Below are 25,049 nucleotides of genomic sequence, written 5' to 3'. Positions count from 1 at the left end.
ATGAATCTAAAAGAAAGGACATTGCAACACCGAAAATCTGCCAGTTCCTCAGATGGCTGCTGTCTTTGAAGTGCCAATGTGGGAAATGGACTCTAATCAAATGACGACACAAAGTAACAAGGATAAAAATACCCCTGAGACAGACTTAAGACCTAGATATGTCACATCATAGGAGCAACAGTAGAGACTATTATTCAAAGTAACAATAACATCCTCCTGGTAGTAAAAGTTTCAGTTTCATTTCATGCATCTGTTCAAACTGGATCCAGAATAGCAAGCAATATTGGCCTTAAAATAAGCCCCACAAACAGTTGTAATGTGCAATGCATAGATTAAGAATTATGGCATTTTTCCCAAAAGATATTAGACTGACAGTAGCTGTATCTTAAGCTCTATCGCAGTTATAAGCCTGTTTCGTCCTCCTCCACAGATGACGAAAAAGGAAGATGTGATGCGAAGCCAAATAGATTTGAAGAGAAGCTTACTGACAATATCGTGAGTATCTGCTTTAGTCCGGTGACTCACACAAGCCCAAGTCAACGAATATTTAACTACCAAGCTAAACGCTATACTATAAGTGACACACTTCAACCTTTATCTAAATGTCACTAGTTTGGGGTTTCACGATGTTAAGTATGGCTTTATCAATGTGATCTTGCATGTACCGCTACTACTAAACATTGCACGTGTTTTTAGTTTATTTTTTCTTTTAACATTGCAAGGTAGACAATCTTCTCTGTTCCATCTTTTGATTAATGACCTTCTGTTCTTAATTAGACCCTCAGCCTTTAGGCGGGATTTTTTTTAATTTGCCCCTAATCATCTTCATGCTAAAAAACAACAAATTACCAAGGAGAAAGAGTGTGTGTGTCTGATAATGACTTGCAAGTGTTATATTAACACAATCACCCTGTATTCAAAAAAGCAACATTATAACCAACAATATGAAAAAATGATTTAAACATTTTGGGACACTATTACCTTTTAAATCACTGAGAAAAGTAGAAAAATGGTAATGAGAAGACTATATTAATATAATTCAGATTGTAAAAGTTACGAATCACATTTTTGTACTCTTTATTATTAATGGGAATACAGTTTTACCTTTGGGCAGGTAAGGAGATACGTAGGGCACTTCCTGGGTGTTGATGTGTGTCCAGTCAAAGTCATCGTATGGATCTTGTTGGTAATCACACCGGGAGAAGCCGTCATCAAACGTACAGCTTCCTGTGAGAAGGAATAGAAACAATATTGATAAGAGACTGTTTCCCAATCAGAATTGTAAATGTTGAATCTTGAATTAGTCGAAAATTGTTATTTAAAACAACTTTCAATCTCTTTCTATGTAACACTTTTATGAGTGGGCATGATGTGACTAATAAACCGCCAAGAGTGAGTGCAGTCATCAGTCAGCCATCAAGGTTAGACAGAATCACCCCTGACTCAACCATCAGAAGCAGCCTTCAGCAGATCATCTGAGCCCGCACACGCGGCGTCTAAGATGACGACTACAGGCACACCCAAAGGAAGTCACTCTAATATAGATAGACGCTGCCTGTCCCCAGTGGCCAGCAGACTCAATCAGCTCACGATCATACATGGCTTGTACTGGCAATGTGCTGATAGGAATGGCACACTGATTACAACCAGCCATCTTGACCTCGCAGCCATGGATGGTTTGCGTTAGTAACACAGCTCTGGGGCATTTTACAAAGAAAGGCCAAGTACCATCTGATACCAGTCTCTAATTGTTACAGCTACCAAAGATTAAATGACTCCCCTTGACTTATTGGTCACACGAGATGTAATAGGGTGTCGACATCAGATAAACGCTGGACTGTATTTCATGATAATCAGTAAGAGAGTAATAGAAATTATTTTGAAAAAAATGGAGAAAATTAAAACAATAATAATGTTGCCAACTTCTCAGACAACCAAGCGACCTTAATATTAAAATTGAATAAGTGAGTATCAACTTTAGAGCAACAGAAGATTAAAACAATGTTTTTCTTTAATGTGTTCATTTATTTTTTACTTAAGATAGGTAGTTATTTCAATGCGTAGGCACCAATGGATTTTGAATACAAATCTTGTTTGTAAATATGACATAGGTTGAAGATCGGTTGGATTGCGTGTGAATTTTCTTGCATTTCACTTGTAAGAGCTGTCAATAAGTCTGACCCAAACCTTGGGGTGTTTTAGGGTTTCTGAGTCATAGTTGTACCCTTTATTAATGAAACTGAATGCTGACTGAAGGTAAGTCAATGCAATGCACTGGGAAATTTGGTTATTTCTTTGTGTATTGCTAAATTACTTTTACTTTGGCTGGAATTGAAGACAACATCTACAAGACAACGTTTGCAATAAGATTTGGATGATTATGGATGCATTCTGAACTAGACAACAGGGATATATACACTCTATTATCTAAGAGCAAGGCACCATCATGTTGAACCAGCAATTCCAGCCATGTACATCTCAAAACTATTGGCACTAAAGCTACCTGTGTCCTGGAGCTAGCTGCAGAATGCCATGACGGGGAACAAAATGACTGGACTTGAGATCCCCCACTGATCTGAGTGGGACCTCCAGTAGGATACAAAGAGGAGACAGCCGCTGCTGCAGGAGAAACACTTTAACGTCAAACAAAGTGACTGTTTTTGGCTGCTGGCTGTATTACTGGTTGTGACTCACGGCCTCGGAGACGCATAGGATCACATTCCCCTTGGCGTTCTTCGTAAAAACCAGCTCGACTCTGCGCATTTCAGTCCAGTTCCGTTCAATTTTGTTAAGTCTTTGTCACAGTGAGTTACCTCGCAGAGTGCGCTACTTGGTGCAAAGGGCATGTAGTGCACCACTGACAACACACATTTTTCTGCTTTGAACTCATACGCTTATTTTGGAACTGAATTCTGCTGACAATAAAATGGAGTGTGAATGGGGGTCTGTGCAGAACGATGTGACATTTTGTCCTTTATTGTGTGTTTGTTGGTTTACATCTTGCTGTCTTGTAGTTTTCTTGGATAAATTCAACAACAACATGTGCATGCCATGCTTCAAACTCATTGTAACCAGCTGCCTGGAGATACAGTTTGTATAAATTTTGGACTGGCAGTTATTAGATATAAGCCAATGGTTAATTTTTAAGTTAATTCATTCATTTTAATTTCCTTTTATCCTGGCATCTTTTACATCAGAGTATTTTGAAACACTTCAAAACATACACTTAATATATAACATAGGTGTTTATGAAATAAATGTCGAATACGAACAATTACATATTGCTTTATTGCGTGCTGTAGAGAAGTATACCATATTGCATAGGTATTTGTAATCATGTTGCTAAAAAAATGGTATATTTTAGTATGGTGAAACTCCACATCACTGCACTACACCTGCAGTTAAGGGCAAAGTTTATGTCAAAGAGTTGTAATACAACATGAGAAGGTGTAATGGTGTGCTCTGAATCACTTAATAGTGGAACACCGGCTAAAGTAAAATACCAGATGGTGTGTGTTTTGATTAGGTAAATTTCCAGCGTCTTAAACTTTACAAGGACAGGTCAATTACATTTACCATGTTGACGTTAATCTTGTCTGCCACTTGATGCTGCTAGGCATCCAGTAGGGAAAACTAAACTATGAAACTGAGTGGTAAAGATAAATTTCCTTAATTACAAATCAAATAGTTTGAAATGCATTTTATTTGAATCCAAGTTATATTTCAAAACATGCAAGCATGGTTTCATTCCGTTTTTTAATATTCAAAGTACAAAAACAAGCTTGTATCCAGATGGGTCATTATACGCTTAGCCATTACTCCATTCACAAGGACACTGAGCGAGAGAAAATGACTGCATGCTAATCACTTTCTAATCAGCTTCTGTGATTGGCTGCCTAGCTAATGAAATAATGGGGACTCATTTGCATAAAATAATAATTACGGAAATTTGATAAAGGCTCAAGGGCAAAGGGGGCAATATACACATCATCCATGCACATACACAAACAAAGGTTGGATGCAGTGTTCAATGGCTGAAGAGACATTTGTCCCTTGTCACTCAAATGATTTCGCACTTATTTGGAAATGACTACCAACTGTTGTAGCCCAAACGGTCAAAGCGAGTGCTTTGCTGTTCAAGAAATATTCCTCGATAAAAGTGACCCCATGGTAAAACTCCAACAAAGCATTTTAAACAAGTTCATAATTTATAATTACACTGGATCATCACAAGAGCCAGTAGAACTGTAAGGTTTAGAAAAAGTATTTTTTCTTATTTCGGCTGATTTGCTGAAGAATAAGAAAATGCTTGCACAGATGGAGGCTGAAAGTCGATTTAGTGGTTCACAAATGTATCATAGAGACTGAATGAAAAAGCCTGAATTTTCTCTGAGTAATCTGGCATCCTCCTACATTCCGTAAACATGCTTGTTAGGTTAACTGATAGGTGTGATTGCAAGTGTGAAAAATTATTTGCCTATGTGTACTGCGATTTATTGGCGACCCATTGTACTAGTACAGAGAAACGGTATATAAAAAATGGGTCGCTGTATGATTGTTTGCATACATAAAGGATAATATTCATTCAACCATCCAATTAGAATATCACAGAAGACCTTGCACAGGAGGGTATGTATACATGCTAAACTAGTTACCAGCGAATCAAGGTGCACAATAATACACAGTAGTGAACATGAAAGGTTGTTGTAGTTTGCCATAATGTAACGTTAAAGGCAATATACTTGCTAAAATAAATTAGCATTAACTATTTTGCGTTGGCTTCATTGTTCTGGGGTCCTGGGTTCGATCCCAAGTCAATCCTCCTGTGTGGAGTTTGCATGTTCTCTCTGGGCTTGGGTGGGTTTTCTCCAGGTACTCTGGTTTCCTCCCACATTCCAAACACATGCAGTGTGAATGGTTGCCTGTCTTCTTGTGCCCTGCAATTGGCTGGCCACGAATTCAGAGAGCCTAAAGTCAGCTGGGATAGGCTCCCACACCCTCTACAACCGTTGTGGTTGCTATCTCAGCCAACTATAGCCACCAGGCAGGGGGCGCCTGGAATTACTGGCCAGCCAATTGCAGGAGAATAGGTCAAAGTTAACCTGAAATTATATAAGGTGACACCATAGGGGCCCACACACACTCCCACTAACACATATACCCATCTTCTCTCTCTCCAGTCACGCTTCAGTGGCCCTCTCAGCAAAGTGCCATCAAAGTCAGCACCCATACACACAGATTGCCTGTTAACCGTATATGTGGTCACACGAAGTTGGCACAGCCAAATACACATGATTGGCACTGAAACACACATGAACACACTCAGAGCTGTACTTTAATTGGAAATGCTGAAGGCTGAAAAATTTCTACTTCATCTCACAATGCAGTAATTGAATCTGAGGTGTGTGTGCTACAAGCGTACACGTGTGTCTTCTGCTGAGTCAAGAATTTTTGTTGAAAGTGAAAGAGCAAATGTGTGTTTTTCATTTCTGTCCTTCCGCCATCGACTATTCTCCTTTCCCTCGCCCTGCTCCGCTCTTGGAAAAAAAACACAATTTTCCAAGATGAATTCATGCAATTTGGACCACCTATTATCACCATTTTCAATACATCAATGAAAAGCTTCACAGCTTGAGAGACATTGATTTAGGACAGGCGTGACCTTGTTCATACAATGTAGCCATTTCAACATCGAAGACAAAATTAGCCCCCGTTCAGAGTTTGAAATGCCTGATTTAAAAGGGAAAAAAGTTCAATGAATTAAGGAATTGAATGTCAGGCAAATGCTTCATCTGGGAAGAAAACAACTTACTAATGACCCGTCATCAAAATAATGATCACAAAGCTTAGAAGAGCCATTGCTTGATGTCATAATAGCCCCTTTGTTAGAAACATACAGTTCACAAGATTTCAGTTCTGAAAATAAATGTGTGGAATAATTCAATTTTAGCCTAGGGAACATAGATTTGATTATTTTTTATGGGTACATTGTTACATTGTGTGAAAGACCACAGCATGCTTATGTACAATGTATCTCAGTCTCAGTTTATATCATAAAATAGTATTTCCCCTTGTATACTGTGTCTACACAATCAACTCAGTGGGGATTAATTTTGCAGCCTCACATTTATTAATGGCAAATCCAAGTGCGTATTAAAATCACACCCATCGAGGTGGATACTTTCCAGTATGTACCTTTGAATCACAAATCCCCACCCCTGTTCTCTTTTTATGCTGACATTTAAGTAACTTCAGTATCTTACTGTTGGGCTAGATAGGGTACGTAACCCACTTGGGTGCTGATAATTGGAGTGGTTTTTGTCAATCACAAAAGCCTCAAATAATTGGCTCTCCCAAGCAGGGAATGTTACTCCTCTCTCAGCACTTGGCGTGAAGGAGTCCTTTAACACCCAACCCCCTCGGTGTCCTGCTAACCATGAGTGACTTCACCCAAAGTCCAGACGGCGTCAAATTTCACTCCCATCTCAGAAAAGTTAAGGCATTCTCCTCAACTGACACTAAAGGCCAGTTGCCTACAATCATTGTGGTTTCCGTGTTGTGTCTCAAAGTGCACACTCAACAGCTTACTATATATACACTAATGGGATGGCATTGTGAAATCTGACTTGATGGAGTGTTCTGTCAGGCATCACAAGGTAAACATTTGCCACCACAGCAAAGTGAGAGTAGATTGAGAGTAGATGACGGCATCACTTAAGAGACAAGCCTATAAAACTCCGGGATCAGAAGCTATGTCAATGTGTGTGATTCCGAACGGAGCAGTGAGGGGGGTAATGATTAAGCCCTTCGGCAGCACTCAGCTCGCTCTCAAAACTGAGAGCACAGCTGGTAATTTAGTATCAAAATCCCCAAACGACAAGTCTGGCGAGCCTACTTCCCTCCCCTCCTTTTACCACACACTTGACCTCAAAATGTGGACTCTAACTCAGGACCAATGTTAGCTTTTTCCAATTAAAGCTAAATGGTAACAACCCAGAAAACTATTTTGCATTAATTGTCTTTGACATGGGTGGCCCAGTGAGGGAGTGGTTATTGCGTCGGCCTCACGGTTCTTAGATCCAGGGTTCAATCCCAGGTTTGAAGCTTCCTGTGAGGAGTTTGCAGTGCAGGTGAAAGTAGCCTTATCTATGCTGCCAGTGTATCCCAGAATTTTCCCACTTTTTTACTTATGTATTCTTTACTTCTAATCAAACACACACACAGAATTACAGGTTTCCAAGACCTCTATGAGAAAGAGGATACCAATTCCCTTGATCCTTCTTCTCTACAGTGGGAGACGAAACCTTGCCGCAGCTCACCGGTGGATTACTAGAGGAATACCACACTATGATGCTTTATCCATTGCAGAAGATTTGAATGAGCCAATCACTAAGCAGACAGAGTGCAGTCAGTCTCTTAAGCCAATTGGGCCAGAGCTGAGGTTTTGGACTGAAAAGCAGGTCTGGAGTGGATGCGATAAGCGCAGAACAAACACACATCAAATGCCAGCCCACACAGACAGGAACACACTCAAATCGAAATACAGTGTAAATTGGGATAACTGGAAGTCAGAGGGGAAAATGATGGGATGTGGGGGGTAAGCAGAGGTAAGTTAGGAAAAACCTGAGTGCAGAACGAATCCTACTATCAGGACAAAAATATCAGTTAAATCCAAAAAATCTCGCTTAGTCAGTCTGGATACACACTGACTTGACCAGCTGACATCTCCAATTGTTAGACAAGTTAGTCCAAAAGCTGACCAATTTACTGGACAAACAGCAGGTAGGATTTAGTCCATCCTGTGGTTTAGCAATGGAAGCATTTCTGTTGTTCTGCATGCGTCGCCAAAAGCAGTTCTCAACAGCAACACACAAAAAATGACCTGAAACAGCATTAACACTGGACAGCAGGACAGAGTGAAGGGGGTGGATGGGGTGGTCGTCAGTAAACATAAAAGTCAAATACAATAAATAAATAAAACCATACACTTAAAAGAGGAATCTGTAGCAAAAATTACAATACTTTTTGGACGTGTGAGACTGAAAAAAAAATTATCATATACAACCAAAACACGGAAGTAAAAGTGTAGGATGAGCTCTTTTATCTGTGTTGGTGACACAGTTCTGTCTCACAACAAAAGATAACTAACGATAGCATTTACAGTCCTGGTGGAATTGTAGTTTTTCTCTCAGCACAGACAACATGTATGCAACACTGTGGTGGAAACCTCAGATGCTCAAAAACAAAACAAAAACAAATACTCAGGGGAAAACAAAGATATAAACAGGTCAGACAAGAACCATCTCACCAGGGGTCTGCAATGATAGACATAGAATGATTTCTTTTCAGAAGTCAGGTTTGGCAATGGAAGGCTTTAAAGACAGCCCACAAATAAAATCCAATTGGATATCCCAAGTGAGCAGACCTTGTTTCTTGAACTGGTTACTTTACTTCCCTGCTTAACGGTAACCACTGTAGTTATTAGACAATACAATTTCGATCAGCAAAAACAAAACATTATTTAATGACTAAGAGTTACCTCCAATAGTCCTTCAAATAATGCATCAGATTTTCTGTTAGAGATTCCATCACACAACTGTAAAATGAAATTAATAGGCATAATTACAGTTTAAAAACAACCTAAGATAATCTCAACGTGTATACATGCATTATTAGTTTAAAACCCCTGGTTTAAGATATCCTTTTGTTTAAAAAAAAACAACACTAAAGAGGGCATTGAACAAATCATTTGATGTTGTGCTTTGATGTGTATTCGGAAGTCACCTGTCAAACAAGTAAAGTACAATTTGATCTAACTTAAAATTGTTGTCTCAACTGGTTTAACATGTTGCAAACAGGCCCCTGTTTAGAAACAGTAATGTGAAAACTACCGTATCTGATACAAATTTGAACTGCTCAGGAGAACACATTTTGCACATAATGCAAGGGTGCAAGAATATAGATGTCCTTTACATGGAAAATGTAGTCAAACACCACTTTGAGCACAAGATACCAAAGTGAAAGAGACCAAGAGAGAAAGGAGTATTACTTAGATATACAGTACTGTAGTATAAAGCCCTGAACTCCACCTTCCATCCAAAAGTGTGCATTTATGGTAAATGAGTATTGGGAGTTGTCATCTCTTTATGATAGCGGTAAGTGGCCCAAAGACAGCTGCTATTATATTTTATAATGGGAAAATACTGAGCAAGAGTGATTGGGATTTGCGTTTGTGTCTAGTATTAGATGTAAATGCAGCAAGATCATCACTTGTCATTTGGCACTTGTACCCTGCTGGGAGTATAATGTGGGGGTAAATTAGAGGCATTTTTGCAGTGCTTATTCACAAGAGATTCTGCATTGCCAAACTATATCAATTTACCTTGATACAGCTCTGCATCAACATTCAGTATGAATCTATGAAGTAGTAGGGCTGAGGTGGCTGCACGGGTGTGGCTTTGAGCGTGGACCCATTGTGAAACGATGCAAAAGCTTTTCAAATCAGTTCAACCGGTTTCTACCTCAGGTTACGGTGCACTGACTCGGGCTCACACGTGTGCACACCCAGACATTATTGTTACATATGTCTCTTCACATATTTATGTTATCCGAGTCTGCTTTCATTGAGCCAAATAAACAGATCAATTGGCAGGTTTGAAGCTTAATGGTCCCAGAAATAAGTGGGAAGTTGCAGGTTTTTGATCCCCTGTGCATAAAACCCACATTTTTATTTTGTATGAGACACAATAAAGTCCAAGGTTTGACATTCTGGCCTTACTGATATGTAATGTCTAATGCATGTTTTCTGTATACTGGCCTCCTTAAAATACAAGCATAGTGGAACCTATATAACTGGCTTGGAACCGCTATACAGTTGTGGCAAAAGTTGGTGTTTCCAAATCCCATTAGCTACAAGCAAAATTAAACATTTTCAACTTTTCTTCTTATGCCAGCACACTTCCATTACCTACAGTTACTCATGCTAACGTTAATGTTCGTTTCCTAAATCGATTAACATCTTAGAATCTTATTAGCACAGATTCTAATAAGGGTGATAAGGTTGTCTGGTTGCAATGTTGTTTTAAATGTGTCTCGTGAAGAGAAAAGTACTCTAGAAAAAACGCACTAACACACAATTAACTAATTGGCTGCCGTTGACAGCGCTAGACCAATTCAATCCATTTGAACGGGATGAAGTGAAACCGAATATATAAATAGTTTCTGTCAACCCTCCCAGTTCAAATGGATTGGACGACATTCAAATTCACAACATAGGGATAAAAAAGCCATGGGATTGGGCATCTATCATCATTAAAGGAACTGAAAGAGTTGACAAGGATGCTAGTCGCTCAGTTAATCACACTTTTTTTCAGTACTGCGCAGATATGGCCATCACACGTACATCAGCTGACAGCCTAAACTGTCTCCTGTAAGCATAAAATGCTTTTCCTGACCTTGGATAGAGAAGCCACGCCAAGGATTTGCGGACAGTAATGCATGAATTGCTTTGTGGCGCCTTTAAATAAATGGTGGTTTTGTCATGGATTCTCTCTTTGTGATCTCCATAAAGGCTAATCAGAATTAAATGGGTTCAATATTCATCTTATGATGAACAAAATGTTAATGGATAAATATAATGTATGGGTTTTTTTAGGAGACACCCAAAAGAGTGAAAATATTTCTTCATGGTGGAGCAGCTACGATCTTGAACAGTCCTTGTCTCCTGGTTCCGGGCATTGACTCGACTAGGACTCTCTTTACAGTTTACCATTAAGGTAGGACAACTAGAGGAGGGCACCACTGGAGCATATACACACATTCTCAATGTCCCCAACACCTTGATGCAAAAACATTGAACATGAACACCAAAGTACTGCTGCAAAATAGTGGTTCGTCATTCCCTTAAGTTCTTTCCTGTTTAATTTATTGTGGAACTATCAGGATCACTGTGACCTTTTTTCCTATGATGTAAAAAGTGAGGACTTGACAAGAAATTAACGTAATAGATGAGCACAGTGTTTCCTACCAACCCTTCTTGCAATTGTTAATTATACCGTGAACGCGTGAGGGATGGGCATAATTTATTAGATTGATTGGGTAGAAATGCTAGCTGATAGTGTCTTCAACCGAGTTTTAATGGAATCTAAGGCAGGCATCACTTGGCAGCAACAATCTTGGGTGCTGCTATAAAAACTTGGTTGCTGTTGTTGACATTAAACAGTAGTTAATTTATTCAGTTACTTTAATGCTCCCATTTGAGGGTTGAGAATACGTTCAGACCGCAGCTTGAATTGACCCAAATCATATCTTCTAGCCTTTATCTGTCTCGAATGAGATTATTTCATCGGGGTCTGAACCAAAAACCTTCATTTGAAATTCTTCATAGCAGACTCAAAGGATAATATCGAAGCTGTTTTGTTTTTAATGAGACATTACAAGATACTAGAAGTAAACAAAGAAAACATGCAACCAACATGTTCCAACAGAGAATTGAAGCTGAATCTTTGACCACAGTCTACAGAAAACATCCAATTCAGGAATCAAGTAAATTGTGCCCTCTATAGCATCAGTACTTTACAACTTTCTCATTATGTTGGTCTCTCTGACGTAGTTGCCATCTTCCTTTGTTCCCTGGACATGCTCACATGTTCACAAGCTCTCGGTCCATTGTGGCACTTGCAAGGCGAATTATGTGCCAAGTAATTATCGCTGTTTATGTTTGTTCCATGAACTGTTGGTGGACCTTGATAATGAAAAACAAGTACAGACTGGTTGTATTGTCATAATCCCATCTATGAATACATTTCCTTCACTTCACCTCCTGATAATTCACCTTGAATTTCACTCCATAGCCATCGAGCCTAATTCTTATGCATTTTCTTAGCCTACTGTAAACATTGTCAGTTCGTACGGAATTCAATTAGAAGAGGTTGGTTCCAATGTGGATTGTGACACAAGTGACTGAGCAACAACAACCTAACAATCCCTTCTCTGTTGGGTTGTTGACGTGTGTCACAGAATGGCGGTGAGATAGTTAAAATAGAAAAAAAGAAGGTCATTCTCTCTTTCTCTGAAGTGCACACTCAGGCAAATGGGGAGGACAGTCTTTTTCTTGCTCATTTTAATGTAAGTAATCCAAGTGGACAGGACGCTTTGTTGTATGCCGGGAGAGCCAGTTAGAGCGGCACAGAGACAGAAAGAGAAGGACAAGGGGGCGGGGATCACCTGCTTTAAATGTCCACTCCTCTTTCCCTCTTGGGAAACGATGACACAAGGAAACACTGATAACCATTTCTTCAATCTCCACAGATGGAGTGTTATTTACCCAAATCAATGCAGAATATTAAAAAAAACAATGGCATTCAATATTAACGTTCTGCCTTGAAACTTGAAGTAATGTAGATGAAGTTTGCCAGCACACCAATACATGTTAACAGTATTAGAATGTGAACTCATTACTCCATAATATGATTCCGTTAGAATAATACAGAACATAAAAGCAAACTGTAAAAAGGCCTGTATGTGTTTGTGTGTGGTGACATGCCCACTGGAAGAAGTCTTTACAGCCAGGATTTAATATGTGCATGGCTGTCTGCACATATCTCTGAATACATGTGAGTGTGCGATGGTATGCCAAGGGCGTAGAAAAAGAGAAAAAAAACTCAAAACAACTTGACGAGCAAAAAGCAGCTTCCTTGGACCGAATGCGTTGCCGTGGGCAATTTGAGTGTGGATGTGAAGATGCATGCTTGTGCGCTGGCCTGCGGCAATAGGATTGTGAGAGAGTGGACTCAGAGAGAGGGTAAATGTCCATACAGTGAGCATTCCTGACTTGGCCCATTTTACATAGAACATAACTACACACATCATCTGAATCGAAAGCTCACTTGAATTTTTTTAGGCAATATTCACCCACAGAACTTAGAGTTATAGTGTTCTGGAGGTAACATTTTGTCTGAGGGACAACCCAGACGCATGATTTAGTTTTCCCGGGACAACCGGTGTGATATTTTTGGCTGCTGAATAAGTCTGTAAATTACTTAACAGCCAAAACTGTAAGCGTTCCAATAATTATTGAACCATGGAGATGTAGTAAATGACTACCGTACAATGTAAACATGTAAATAGTATGAGACGCTACTTCTATAAGGGACTAAATACAGTATATGATATATCTACTAGCGCTTATAATGATCAATAGAATCCCGTCTCTGCTGGAATAAGTTAACTTTGCATTTAAAGTAGAGTGAGCATCTCCGCACTATACACACATCTCATGTATCAAACACACACTGATGTTTAGAATATTAAAAGGGTGAATCTGTAACAGCAGAAAGGCTGAATGGTGCACATTCCGCCATGCAGACTAAAGCTGATTTCATTATAGATAAATCTCATTTATCTATTCAATCTCTCTCTCCTATCTGTCTGTCACATTCTATTTCTCCCCTTTATTCCTACCAAAGTGTGTCATTTCCCACTTTCAGGTTTACTTTCTCTCCCTCTTTTTTGTATACTTCTCTAAGCTCTTTATCCTTCACTCTCCATTTGTGTCCCTCCATCTATCGGTCTGTGTCATCTGTTGAATGTAATTGGTAAGCATATATATGAAGAGGAGCAATGACACTAGAGAGGAATAGCAGTAAAGAGATGCTGGGGGCATAATAGAGCGAGGAGGAGGATAAGAAAGAAATTGGTGCTGTGTTTGATAACTGAGTCCACCAAAGCAATCACAACGAATTCATCTCTCGCTCTCTGCATTCTTTCTTTGCGCTCCAGCATTCCCTCTGATACAAGCTGGCCTCTGTAATACAATAAAAAGCTTGGCTCTGCTCTACATGAGTGTGTATGTGTGAGACAACTCTTACTTCAAACTCTCGGTCTCATCATTGCAGTTCTTCCACTAAGGTGTGTTTCAATAAATCACACTGTCACACACGGATGCAAGTGCACAGTCTCTGCTTAATAAGCTGTATTCCGAACTCCTGGGTTTGAAGAAGCTGAAACTGCACAAAACTAGCTATTTTCTTTTCTTTGGGAGTTCTTTTTTCTTCTTCCTTATTTTTGTTCTGTAATGTTTCTATTGTATTCCTGTTTTATATCCTTTGGTTGGGTGGGTCATGTTGTACGACAGCACTCAGTACTGGTAAAGCAGGCGAAGAAAGACACACACAAGGACACACTGACTTGCAAAGAGTCTAATTCTAAATCACAACAATTTAGAACTAACTCGTTTTTGTAAGACTTCACTTATCTTCAAACATTTATTGAATAATTTAAAAGCCAACCTGCATAAACCAATTTTGCTTGGCTTTTTAGAGAGCTTGACACCAAAATCCCATCTAACTTTCAAATACTCAATTTTTCCCCCTCTTAAACTTTCTTTCAAAAACTTTCAGGACTGAAGAATGTAGCAAAACTTTGTACAGCAAACTGTGTCCAAACTATGTCACACCGTTGTGTCAGTTCTGCATGTTGTTTCCTGTGCCTCATTCATTTCTGCCCTGAGCAACTATCCGCATGTGAGGAATTTGTCGCTGGTCCAAAAGCATGTCAAACATGGACTGGACAGACGGAGAGGAGGCAGACAAGTGTGGAAAAAGAGCAAAGAGGGTTGGGGGAGGAGGAGAATGGACACCTGGACAACTCCTGAGGCTCTGCAGGGAGGTGGAAGGAAGGAGGATGGGTGGAATGGTGATGGGATTTTCCCGGCTGTAACCTGTATATGTGTATGTGTGTTCCATATGCGCGGTAGTGCTGCAGGAGTTTAACAGGGGGTTGTGCCAGATGGGAGTGCACCCAGTAACGCACACAAACAAATGACTGATTCCAGCCATTGCCATCTTGTAACCACAATTTAATTCACAAAGATTGAATAAAGTGGAACAGACGGCAAAAAACTTCTGAGTGCAAACCTCAAACCCCCAAAGAATCACATTAGGCCAGTGATGTAGTGAACTCCTTTTGGCAAAAAAAATTTAAAGGCGAACTATAGTTCCATAGAATCGACCACTCAATTGATTATGATGCCCGTCCCAAGGAATAATGTCATCTCATGAGACTAAAAAAAGACTAAAAATGATTTGACGATTGGCTCATCCCAACAGGCGTGGCCACGGCGAGTCACTCGCATGATTTGTTAGAACCAGCTTTTGCAACACATGCCATTCCTGGCACGACACAACCCACACGTTTTTTATCTTTTCTTTTTATCTGAGCTTGGGATCAACCATGATTGATCATGGGGTATTGACTGGGAATGAAACCCCCCGTTATCTCAGTTAAAATCAGCAACATCTACCCTTTTTCTTTCAGGGAAAAGGTTTCCAAATTAAAAACAAAATGGAGATTGATGAGCCTTCTGGAAAAGATTCTGTTTGCCAGTCTTTTTTTCCTCACTAGAAGAGAACTCTTGCAACTCTTTGTTGTTATATAATAACAGATTTTATACTCATTTAAAGGATGGCAGCTATTCACACAGCGAGAGTGGTTGATCTTTGGAGCATTACCAGAAATGCCTGTTTTTCATTGAGGCACTTTTTAAATCAAAGTAGATCCTTCAAAGAGCAATTGTGTCAATCTGCCCCCATCAAACATGCCACTCAATAGGCACACAGACATGCAGGCGTGCACACTCTTCACTTCAGAGTATTCTACGGGCCACGTCGTTTTGGTCAACAGCCTCTCTGTAAATGCGTGTGTATGAGACAGGGGGCAAGGGTTAATGATGCCCATTAAGATTCATTCCAGAGTTACTGCAAACGCAAGTACACCACACATGCGCACACACACGCAGTCTGTCAAAGAAGACCATCTGACACTGGCCTGCCATTTAGGCTAAATAAAATCCCTGCATGCATAATCAATGACAAACCTAGAGCTCAAAGTCAACACGGAGCAAGTATCACATACACAAGCCTTTCATTCTGTTTTCCTTAGGCCTTGAATTCATATTTTCTCTCTTTCTGCCTCCTACCTGAAGTAGAAAATGAAAAACACAATTTTAGATCATGAGAACAAAATAGAGCTGAACACTATCATTGCTTGATTGTGTTTTCTAAAAAGGGGACAAAGGACAGAAAGAAGGGCCAAATGGAAGGTAGCTGGATGTAGGATGACATGATGATATGATGATGAAAGGCATGAAGACAGAGGAGGATGCAGAAGATAGGCGGACATGAAAATGGATCACATGCTGTGCTGGCCTAAATTAAAATAAAAGACTGACTTTTCCATCTCTATAACAGTCCCTCTCGCCTAAACAGCAGCAAATGCATGCGGTTCAGCTGACTAAACATTGAACAACATTATAATAATGTATTTTTCTTCTCTTTTCATAACTAGAGAGCCTTTGTGCCACTCCACGCCACATTTGGCAGCAATGTTCACCGAAACCGTGGGTGCTTGTGCTTAATAATCAAGTGACATGAAGTTGAGTGATCGGCGTAACGAGCGACAGAACGAAGAGGAAGCGAGGTCAGATGTGAGACAGACGAGTAGATTTAGAGAGAGTTTGCAATATTGCTGTATAATAACCAAAGACATATTTTTCAGCTTTTCTCTCAGAGTATTTAATTTTAACTGTGACAGCTCAAATACAACCTCAAAATCCTAAAAAAAAAGGTACAAAAGCAGTTTTTGTTCCCCTATTTTGTGTCAGTATTTGTCATAAAGAACAGGAAGCTTGGTTTTCTCTTTAATCAGTCAACAAAAAAGATCTTCACCCAAAATAGATTTTAATTTGTCGACAAATTCTAAATAGCACAATTTCTTTTTAAATTTCCTCCCATTCCAGAGAAACTGACTAAGTAGACCATTAAACTATGTGTGAGTAATGCCTTATGCAGGACTAAGTAGTCATTTTACCCTCCACTTCATCTCACTGACTCTGCCAAAAGTGAAAGAATGTGAAAGAGAAACAGACCCTTGAAACACAAACAACGTGACCTCACAGCAGAAACCTGTGAACTCTTGGTGGATGTTTCCAGCTAGTTAGCTCAGTAAGTAAACACACCTACGGCAATAAGGGTCAAAGTCTATTTCTCTGGACTCCTCATGAAAGTAGGCTAATGATTTGAGATCTGAGATCTGAGTCACTGCGCATACCTCACTAGTTCCTGGTCTGTTTCCCATATGTGTGAGTAAGTATTTAGTCAAAAAGTAGGACGGCGGGGACTGCCTGAGCCCTATCAATCATGCAAACTTTTCCCTCTTTTTTTGATTTTGATTTTTTTTTTATCTCAGTACTCCATAGCTATCAGCAGATATGAAGCAACTCCGGAATAAAAGAGTGCAGCTGCAAGTTTGTGTCACTTTGCTCGGTTCTCATATAGTTTTTTCATCACACTTGAAGCAGCTATTTCTTCCTCTCCCACACACTCTTTTCTGCCCACCTCTCTTCTGAATCACATACTCCCATTTCATGAAAAACTGGGAGTGCCAATGTATGTCACTTCTTTCAAAACCAGAGTAGTGCACTTGGTCATTTATATTCATTACAATTCCAGATCTATAACATAAAGTACCATGAATGGTTAAGACTTTAGAACATGTTTGTGATGATGTCTATAATACTGTACGTCTGATAGGTATGGACTACAATGTATAGCCTATATAGGTTGGCCAAGCTTTAATAACTAACAATTTAACATAATAGTTGTTTTATTTGTTGTTGGATTGTTTGTAGACTGGTGGCAAGCATGTGACCTTGATCCTCCAAACAATACTGTGGCCAGACAAGGACACACACATAGAAGTCTATCGTATAAGCAACTTGTACTTGACCAGGGTAGAGTACAAGTGGTTAGTTTGGGGCCAGTGGAAGGGGAAAGTGTGGCTAACCGAAACCACATGGGGCTCCTAACATTTTGCAATCCATGTGTGCCTTTGAAGTGTGCGTTCGTGTGTGTGTGTCTGAGAGTAAAAGTGAAAAATGTGGAGCTCATGCCGTGTTTAAATCAAAGATGGTTGGACCTACAATATGTAAAAAGACATTTGTTTAGAACAGGCCAAGAAATATATTCACTGACAAAAATGAAAATAATGAGGTAGTATTTAAACACATTTTAAGCCTCTTTGCTGAAAGGACACTTAAGAGCAGAATGCAAGTTTGTAAAAACACTAAAATTTGCATTGTTTGAATAATGGAGCTTACTTCACCTCTAGAAGAAATAAACATTGAGGGTCTTTTGATCTGGAATGATCTCGCAACTATTGGTATCAAGTGGTTAAACATACGCACAGGATAACATTTGGATTCCGCGTTAAGCAGATCCGTCCTGCTCCAATGTAGAACGGCAGGCATCCCAAAAACGGAAGCATAAAACGCCCACCAGTTTCAATCTAATGTGACAAGCAAAGAAGAAGGGCTTGCAACAGAGACATTCAGTTCAGTGTAGTGTAATAGTGTGAAAGACTTATTCATGCATAATTTGTTAATAAAACATCAGATTTATAAATGTACGGTCCCATCAACCAACAGTATAATCCAATGTAATTCAGGCAATCAGACTGATTAATACACTCCTGTATTTGACCTGGTTTACAATCTGGAGTGGAGGCTTCAGAGTAGAATGTAGACTTCAACAGCCGTTCTATAATAGAGGTGCCTAATATTAACAGACACTTCTCGCTAGATAGAGAAATATTCCCCAGGTTGCTACTGAAGTGTTTTTGTCTTGAGGGATTCCAGGCTTACCACTGAACAATTTGTTTTGATTTAAAAAAACAAACAAAAGAAAAACAAAAGTGAACTCTATGAGTATACCATTCTAAAGCCTTGTTCAAATCAAGTTCAGCAGTGGCACAAATTTTACAAGACCAGGTAATTCTGGGCTAAGGTAGTTGTATGTGTGTGCATGTGTTTGTTTATGACACTAAATGCAAGAGACATCCTATGTCATGGGGAGACATTGCAATGTCCTCTAACTGTTAGTCCAACAAGACAACCCCATTTGTTTGCACACACATTTACACTGTATTTACTTTTGGGCGATTGCAGACATCGTGACGGTTAACTGAGTCACTTAATACAATAAGGCAGTGAATAAAGACAACAGACAAGTTGGGGTGTGTATGTGCGCGTGAGTGCAAGAGAATAAAGCCGAGGTAGGGATAAAGACCAACCAAAGCATTCCAAAAGAAAGTTGAGAGATGGCAACAGAGAGATAAAGGCAATTTAGAGACCTTGGCAAGATTTAACTGAAGAAAAAGAAAGAAGAAAATGTTCTTTAACTTTCTAGTTCGGAAAACAACCTTTTTTTTTCTATCCTAACATAGGGGTAAATTTCACTTTTGGCTTTTCCGAAACAAAACGTAGGGTTATATTTAGTTTTACATGTTTATAAAAGTTCTGTTATGCTTTTCTTATTTATTTCCAGTGGGATTTTCGGGATTTCTTAATCTTCACACTATTCCCGTGGTGATATGATGACCTACTTTGCCATTTCCACCTTTAAAATCATTTGTGCACTTTATCCCTGTAATACAACACCATTCCATCTGGATTTAACAACACAAAATCCCACCCTGGCTCTTGTTGGGAGGAGAAACAGAAACTGAAGAAAAGTAGGAGAAGGATGAAGAGAAGAGAAGGGTGCGGGGGGCAAATTAATACTAAGAATACACAAAAAAGTGGGGGAGGCCACATTGTGTTGATGTTAGTAAGCAATAAATTCTTAGAGGAGGAGACTGACTGATCCTAACATCTGGGAGTTGACTGTGTATATGAGAGGTGAGGAGGGTCCACCAGACACAGTGGAGTCAGCTTAGATGAAAAATCACTGTGCTGTGGATTCTTTTGTCAGGGTGTAACTGGTGTAGATACCAAAAAAAAACTAAGATTCGGATAAAAGAATATTCAATATTACGTCCAATATTAAACTTGGCTGTGGTCTTTGTCCTGTAGCAGACATTTAAAAATGTAACCACAGTCTTCCTTATCTAAATTTGTGGCGAGAACTCACTGCTGGATTCAAATATCAGCAAGTATATTATCGGACAAACAGAACTTGCGAGACTTTCTCATGGGCATTTAAAGAGTCAGTGAGAAATAGCATGGAAGAAATATGGCTGCAGAATAGTGCCTTGAATATTGATTCCTACAAAAAGCTATTGTTTAATTTGATGAATGGGGTTGAGGCGAAAAAGTTTTCAACGTTATAAATGGTTTAAAATGCTCTTTATGAATATAGGATAGCGTTGCAAAGGATTTGAAATGAAAGCAAATCAAATCATAGGTGTAGCGTAGTGTTTAATTGTTAGTCAAATTTGCATGGTGTTTCATTTTCTTGTGTTTATTTAGGGAAGCGTTTTTGTATAAATTAAAGAGTCAAACTTTTTATAGTAACTATGGTAATGGTTATTTGGTTGTTTATGGACATTTCCAAAGAGGAAAAGAGCGTCAAACTAGGGTACTAACTGGTACATGTGGCAAGTTGCCAGAATTTTACAAGTCATGGACTGCGGGTTAGCGCAGATGATCATCCTGGCTTCGACCAAGTGACTGCGGACCCACAATCCACTGACAGTTAGGACATATGCTGACTGGCAGAGACTACTTGAAATGGCAGAAAGACAGATGGCAGTAAAACAGATACATGCTTAACTACATTTGAAGAGTCCAAAGAGAGGTGATATAATAAAGAAGAATACAATGGGAAATTAAGCAAAGGCACTTATATGAAAAGCAGAACCTTCGTGTACCAAATATGGAGAATATTTTAATTCAGACAGAGTTGTTGGTCAGAGAGGCCAATTCTGACTGATAGAGGTTCTGAAACACTGTCTAAAAAACATCTTAAACTTGTCATCCACGTTTATCTTGGGAAGATCTAACAATGAAATATTTGCCCCTGCTGACAGACATGAACAAGAATGTGCAAATATTAAGATAAAAAGTACAGTTTGAGATGATAATCTTAATGGAGTGGTCATCCGCCTGTAAGCTCCTGATTCACAGAGATAGAGGGGTTTAGGTATCTCGAAAGCTTTCCAGCTATTTCAAAACCAAATCAGCTTAAAGATGAGACTTATTGAACATGAATGTAAGGACAGTGGCAATGTGGGTGGCTGAGAGAGTCTAAAGAAAAACATCCCCTAGGATTTTCCCATGACTAAGATCAGGAATCAGACAACCATTTGTGTACTGCATATAGGCTGCTTATGGCTACTTTGGTGTGGAAAAGGATGCAATGCTGGTTTCATGACAGATGTCCTCCTAACTGGACTAATGGAGACCACTTGAGCCAATGCCCATAGCAACATACAGGGATGCACAAAAGAGCCCTTTGGCGGCCACCTGAAGGCTGTTAAAGAGCCTCAGTCACGCACTACATTTTCAATGAAGAGCACTGTCGCATTTACTCAACGTCCACTAAACATTCTTGGAAAGTAAAATAAATTGACGTCATGGATGATTTATCTTCCTCGTGAACAAATGCTGATGTTTCTTGCCACTTTAAAGTCAGTTTCTTATCTCGCCTTGTCTAATTCAGCTCTTTGAGCGGGTAAAAATAAACATTTAAACTGCACATGCCCTTAAAAAATGCACTCTGTGGAGAAATTCCTATTGACATGCTATTTTAGAATAGAAAATCTTCAAGCAATGTAGCTTTTTTACAATAATAATTGGTGGTCCAGTCACTGCACACTGCGTTGGTTACACTCAAACCAAGTGTATAATCAGATTTACAAATCGTTTTAGATTAAGTAGTTTGTCTTGAACTCATTATGATCAAATATTTGCCAAACACACAGGGCATCTAACTGTGACCAAACTAACTTTCTGATGATTCTGTTATGTTCAGGCTTATTTCAATACTTTCCAAGGTATTGTTGGATATTAACAAAAATTAAGAGAGAAATAACGGCTCTATGTTACAAGAACAAAAAGAACACGGCAAAAAGAACTGAAGCAAGGAGGCAATCTAGTGACTACAAAAAAAAGCATATTTAAAAGAAAAAAATACTAAGTAGTTAAAAACCTGTTATACAGTAGACTTAACCCTGACACTAAACGAGCGGTGAAAGTGTTCACAAATCTATTGTTACAGGGACCAAGCTGAGTCTATATCTACCGACCCTAGCTGGAACACATGTAAGAGCTACCAAAGAACCTGTACTGTTTAATGTGAACTGACAGTATTTCTGCACCGCTGCTCTTCCATTAGGTTTCGGTTATTTTTGTATTAAATAATGTGTTTTACAAAGGAGAACTTCACAATTCCAAGAGCCATGCCTACACGCACAATTGCAAAGAGAAATTCTTTTTTTTCTTCACTTTTGACTGAACACAAAATGAACTGCTGAGATTGTTATCAAGTCTAAGGGCAATTCATGAAAGAAAGTGAGAAAACACAACTGAACATAAAGCACCCAATGTCTGACTCCCGAGCAAGGTTTCTGTGGTTTATGTTACTAAGCTTACACTTTTCACAATGAAAACCAACTCCCACCAAGCAGCTAGTGGAGTTGTGAAAGAGGAAGATGGAGCTGGAGGGAAGAAGAGAGAAGTGCGTGAGACCAAGTGGAAGGACGTGGGTTATCCCAAGCACCATTGAGCCAAGAATGTAGCACCATTGTAGCCCCTCACAGTTGCCCAAAAACAAAAAAATCGAATTGGGTCATGTGATCTGCGACCACTGTATTGTGAAGGTGGTCAACGGAGCTGCTTATGAAGCTGAGGACTGAACTCATTTAACGAGAACCAGCGTTAGGTAACTAAAGAGCACCTGGAGACTTCAAATATGCCACAATGCTGCCAGGCTGCTCACTGAGTGACAAGTGAATTAACGTTCGTGTACACAAATGACAAATAGATTTACAAACAGCCCGTCAGATAAGAAAAACAAAGCACCTGCAAAGGAGTTTGGACAAATATATGTTCAGGAAGAACTGATTGATGAATAGGAATATGTAGTAGCATTTTAGTACTTACCATTTCTACATTCAAAATTCATCCTTCCACCATTTTAAAAATGTTCCATAACACACTGATGATGGGAAGTGAGATTTTTTTGGCATCTAAATTAAAAGTAATGTTTAGTAATGACATATAACAGTTTAATCTCTTCAGAGCCATTTTCCCAACTGAGATGGGTGTTTGACTTCTATAGTAAGTAAGTTTAAACATGGGATGACAAAGGACCGACATCAGCAAGGCCACAAAATGATGGTGAGATGGAGCTCAGCAGTTTGATGGATAATTAAAACTCACCCTTTTCAGAGCGTCCCATGTGAGCTGAATCCGAGAAAGCAACAACAACAAAAAACACAATAAGACAAAATTAGATGCACACACAAAACTTTCATTCATTGTATTTAGAGCAACATTAGCCATAATGTTGAAAGTTATTACCAGATCAAATAGAGAGACAAAATATGCAATGAAACAAAACACCTTAATGTAAACACAAATAATCAAACACCTGCCTGTAGGCCATAAATATTTGACGGAAGTGAAGAGACCCTAGCACATGTTACCACATACAAAATTAAACAAACACATGACTGGCCCAATACCACCTTTAACCTTTGCCTCAACTTGTGCTAAACTTGAAAATATTCATTTCCAGGCCTCACCTGCTGCATAGTAGTGATGTTTCCATGACAACTTTACTTCCATTTTGTTTGTTCCAATTGCACTTTACCATTCAAACAAAAGCCTACGAAATTCTTGTGAGAATTAGGCCAACTAGCTGCGTGTGTTTATATGTATGTATGCCATGCAATTAATCAGCCAAGTGTTGATTACTCAATCTTTCCCTGAGCATGTGTATATGTGGTGGAGCACTATCGTAAAAACTACGTAAAGCATCACGATTGTTATACACATTACAATAGTTACATCAAAATTTCTAAGATTTACCATTTTTCCAAGCATGTCAAACTTTTAATGGTGAAAAGGTCAAGCTGTCGTAGTTCGCCCTCATCTTGGAAAAACCTGAAAATGATCTTTTGCACGAACCTAGAAGGTCACACTATTTGCAGCTGGTATGTCTTTCAATCCAAAACCCTCCGATTCATTCAAGCACACAAGTCTAATGAGGGATTAGCTAATGAATTCTCTGAGCAGATTAATTACATTTTCCACACGCGCGTGTGGGTGCCTGCAGACCTCATCCCCCAAACCACTGAAGAAATGAGCCAGTACTTTTAAGAGTTTTTTTTAATCTGCAACCAAATTGAAATCCATAGAAAGAGATGTGCTTTGAGCAGAGATGCGTTTGATTTGAAGAGAAGACATTAAGGAAGATTGGCGCAGCGGCAAACTGAGACATTATTTTTAACAAGAAAATAAATAAAACCCTCTTTGATTTGGTCACACTAGCATGAGAAAGAATTTGCGATGGAATCTAAACGAGAAACAAAGTTTTTTACATGCTTCTCTTTGTATCATTTTACTACACAGGGCTTATAAAATCACCACGCTGCATCTTTTTAAGTGACAGCACACACACACAAAGAAGACATGACAGAAAAACACACAGATGCACCCCTCCTGCCGTTTTCACAGTCTCTTGAGTGGACGAGATGCCCACGGCCAAAAACCAATGGTTGCATGTTGTTGTTTTTTTCCCTCCTCTTCACTTTCGCTCTTCCTCATGTCTTTTTGCCGAGAAAAACACATTTCCATTTCATCTTCCAAACGGTGCAGTAAAGTCATTATAATTAAACCAACTTTGTTCTTATGCGCGAAATCCAAACGCCAGATTTACAATTATAATTAAACCAGCTCTGATGTGATTCGCCCAGGGTAGCTAATGGGACACAATTATTGCACTTCATTAAGATTAAAGACGCCGTCAATGCGGGTCAGCGCATTTAGAGAAGTTGTCACATTGACATGCAGTCACTTATTGACATTGTAAAGGCAGCAAAGCAGACACGCTGGGCCACATTTATTACTCAGAGCATGGAGGTGATAAGCCGAAACGAGGTTGCCGCAGAGCAGCGATGATAAGCGCAGACGCCAGAGAGAGCCCCCGTTCACATTAAACACCATCATTTAATATGGCATAATTTCATTGGGACATTATAAAATGGGAAAA

The 25,049-nt window shown here is 39.3% G+C and overlaps 1 protein-coding gene across 16 annotated transcripts in view; it reads right to left on the bottom strand.

The window, feature by feature from the left end:
* ptprk (protein tyrosine phosphatase receptor type K) overlaps nucleotides 1-25,049 on the bottom strand; it is a 75,252-nt gene that overhangs the window by 47,073 nt on the left and 3,130 nt on the right. For all 16 annotated transcript variants that reach the window (XM_077586532.1, XM_077586535.1, XM_077586534.1 and 13 more), the window contains exons 2-3: nucleotides 23,216-23,239; nucleotides 1,105-1,227 (exon numbers count right to left, since the gene is read on the bottom strand). In XM_077586532.1, the coding sequence (XP_077442658.1) occupies nucleotides 1,105-1,227; nucleotides 23,216-23,239 (147 nt within the window). The remainder of the gene's footprint in view (nucleotides 1-1,104; nucleotides 1,228-23,215; nucleotides 23,240-25,049) is intronic.

This window comes from Stigmatopora argus, chromosome 19 (genome assembly GCF_051989625.1).
Source record: "Stigmatopora argus isolate UIUO_Sarg chromosome 19, RoL_Sarg_1.0, whole genome shotgun sequence".
In the NCBI taxonomy this organism is placed as follows: Eukaryota; Metazoa; Chordata; class Actinopteri; order Syngnathiformes; family Syngnathidae; genus Stigmatopora; species Stigmatopora argus.
This window is presented reverse-complemented; position numbering and strand designations above follow the sequence as displayed.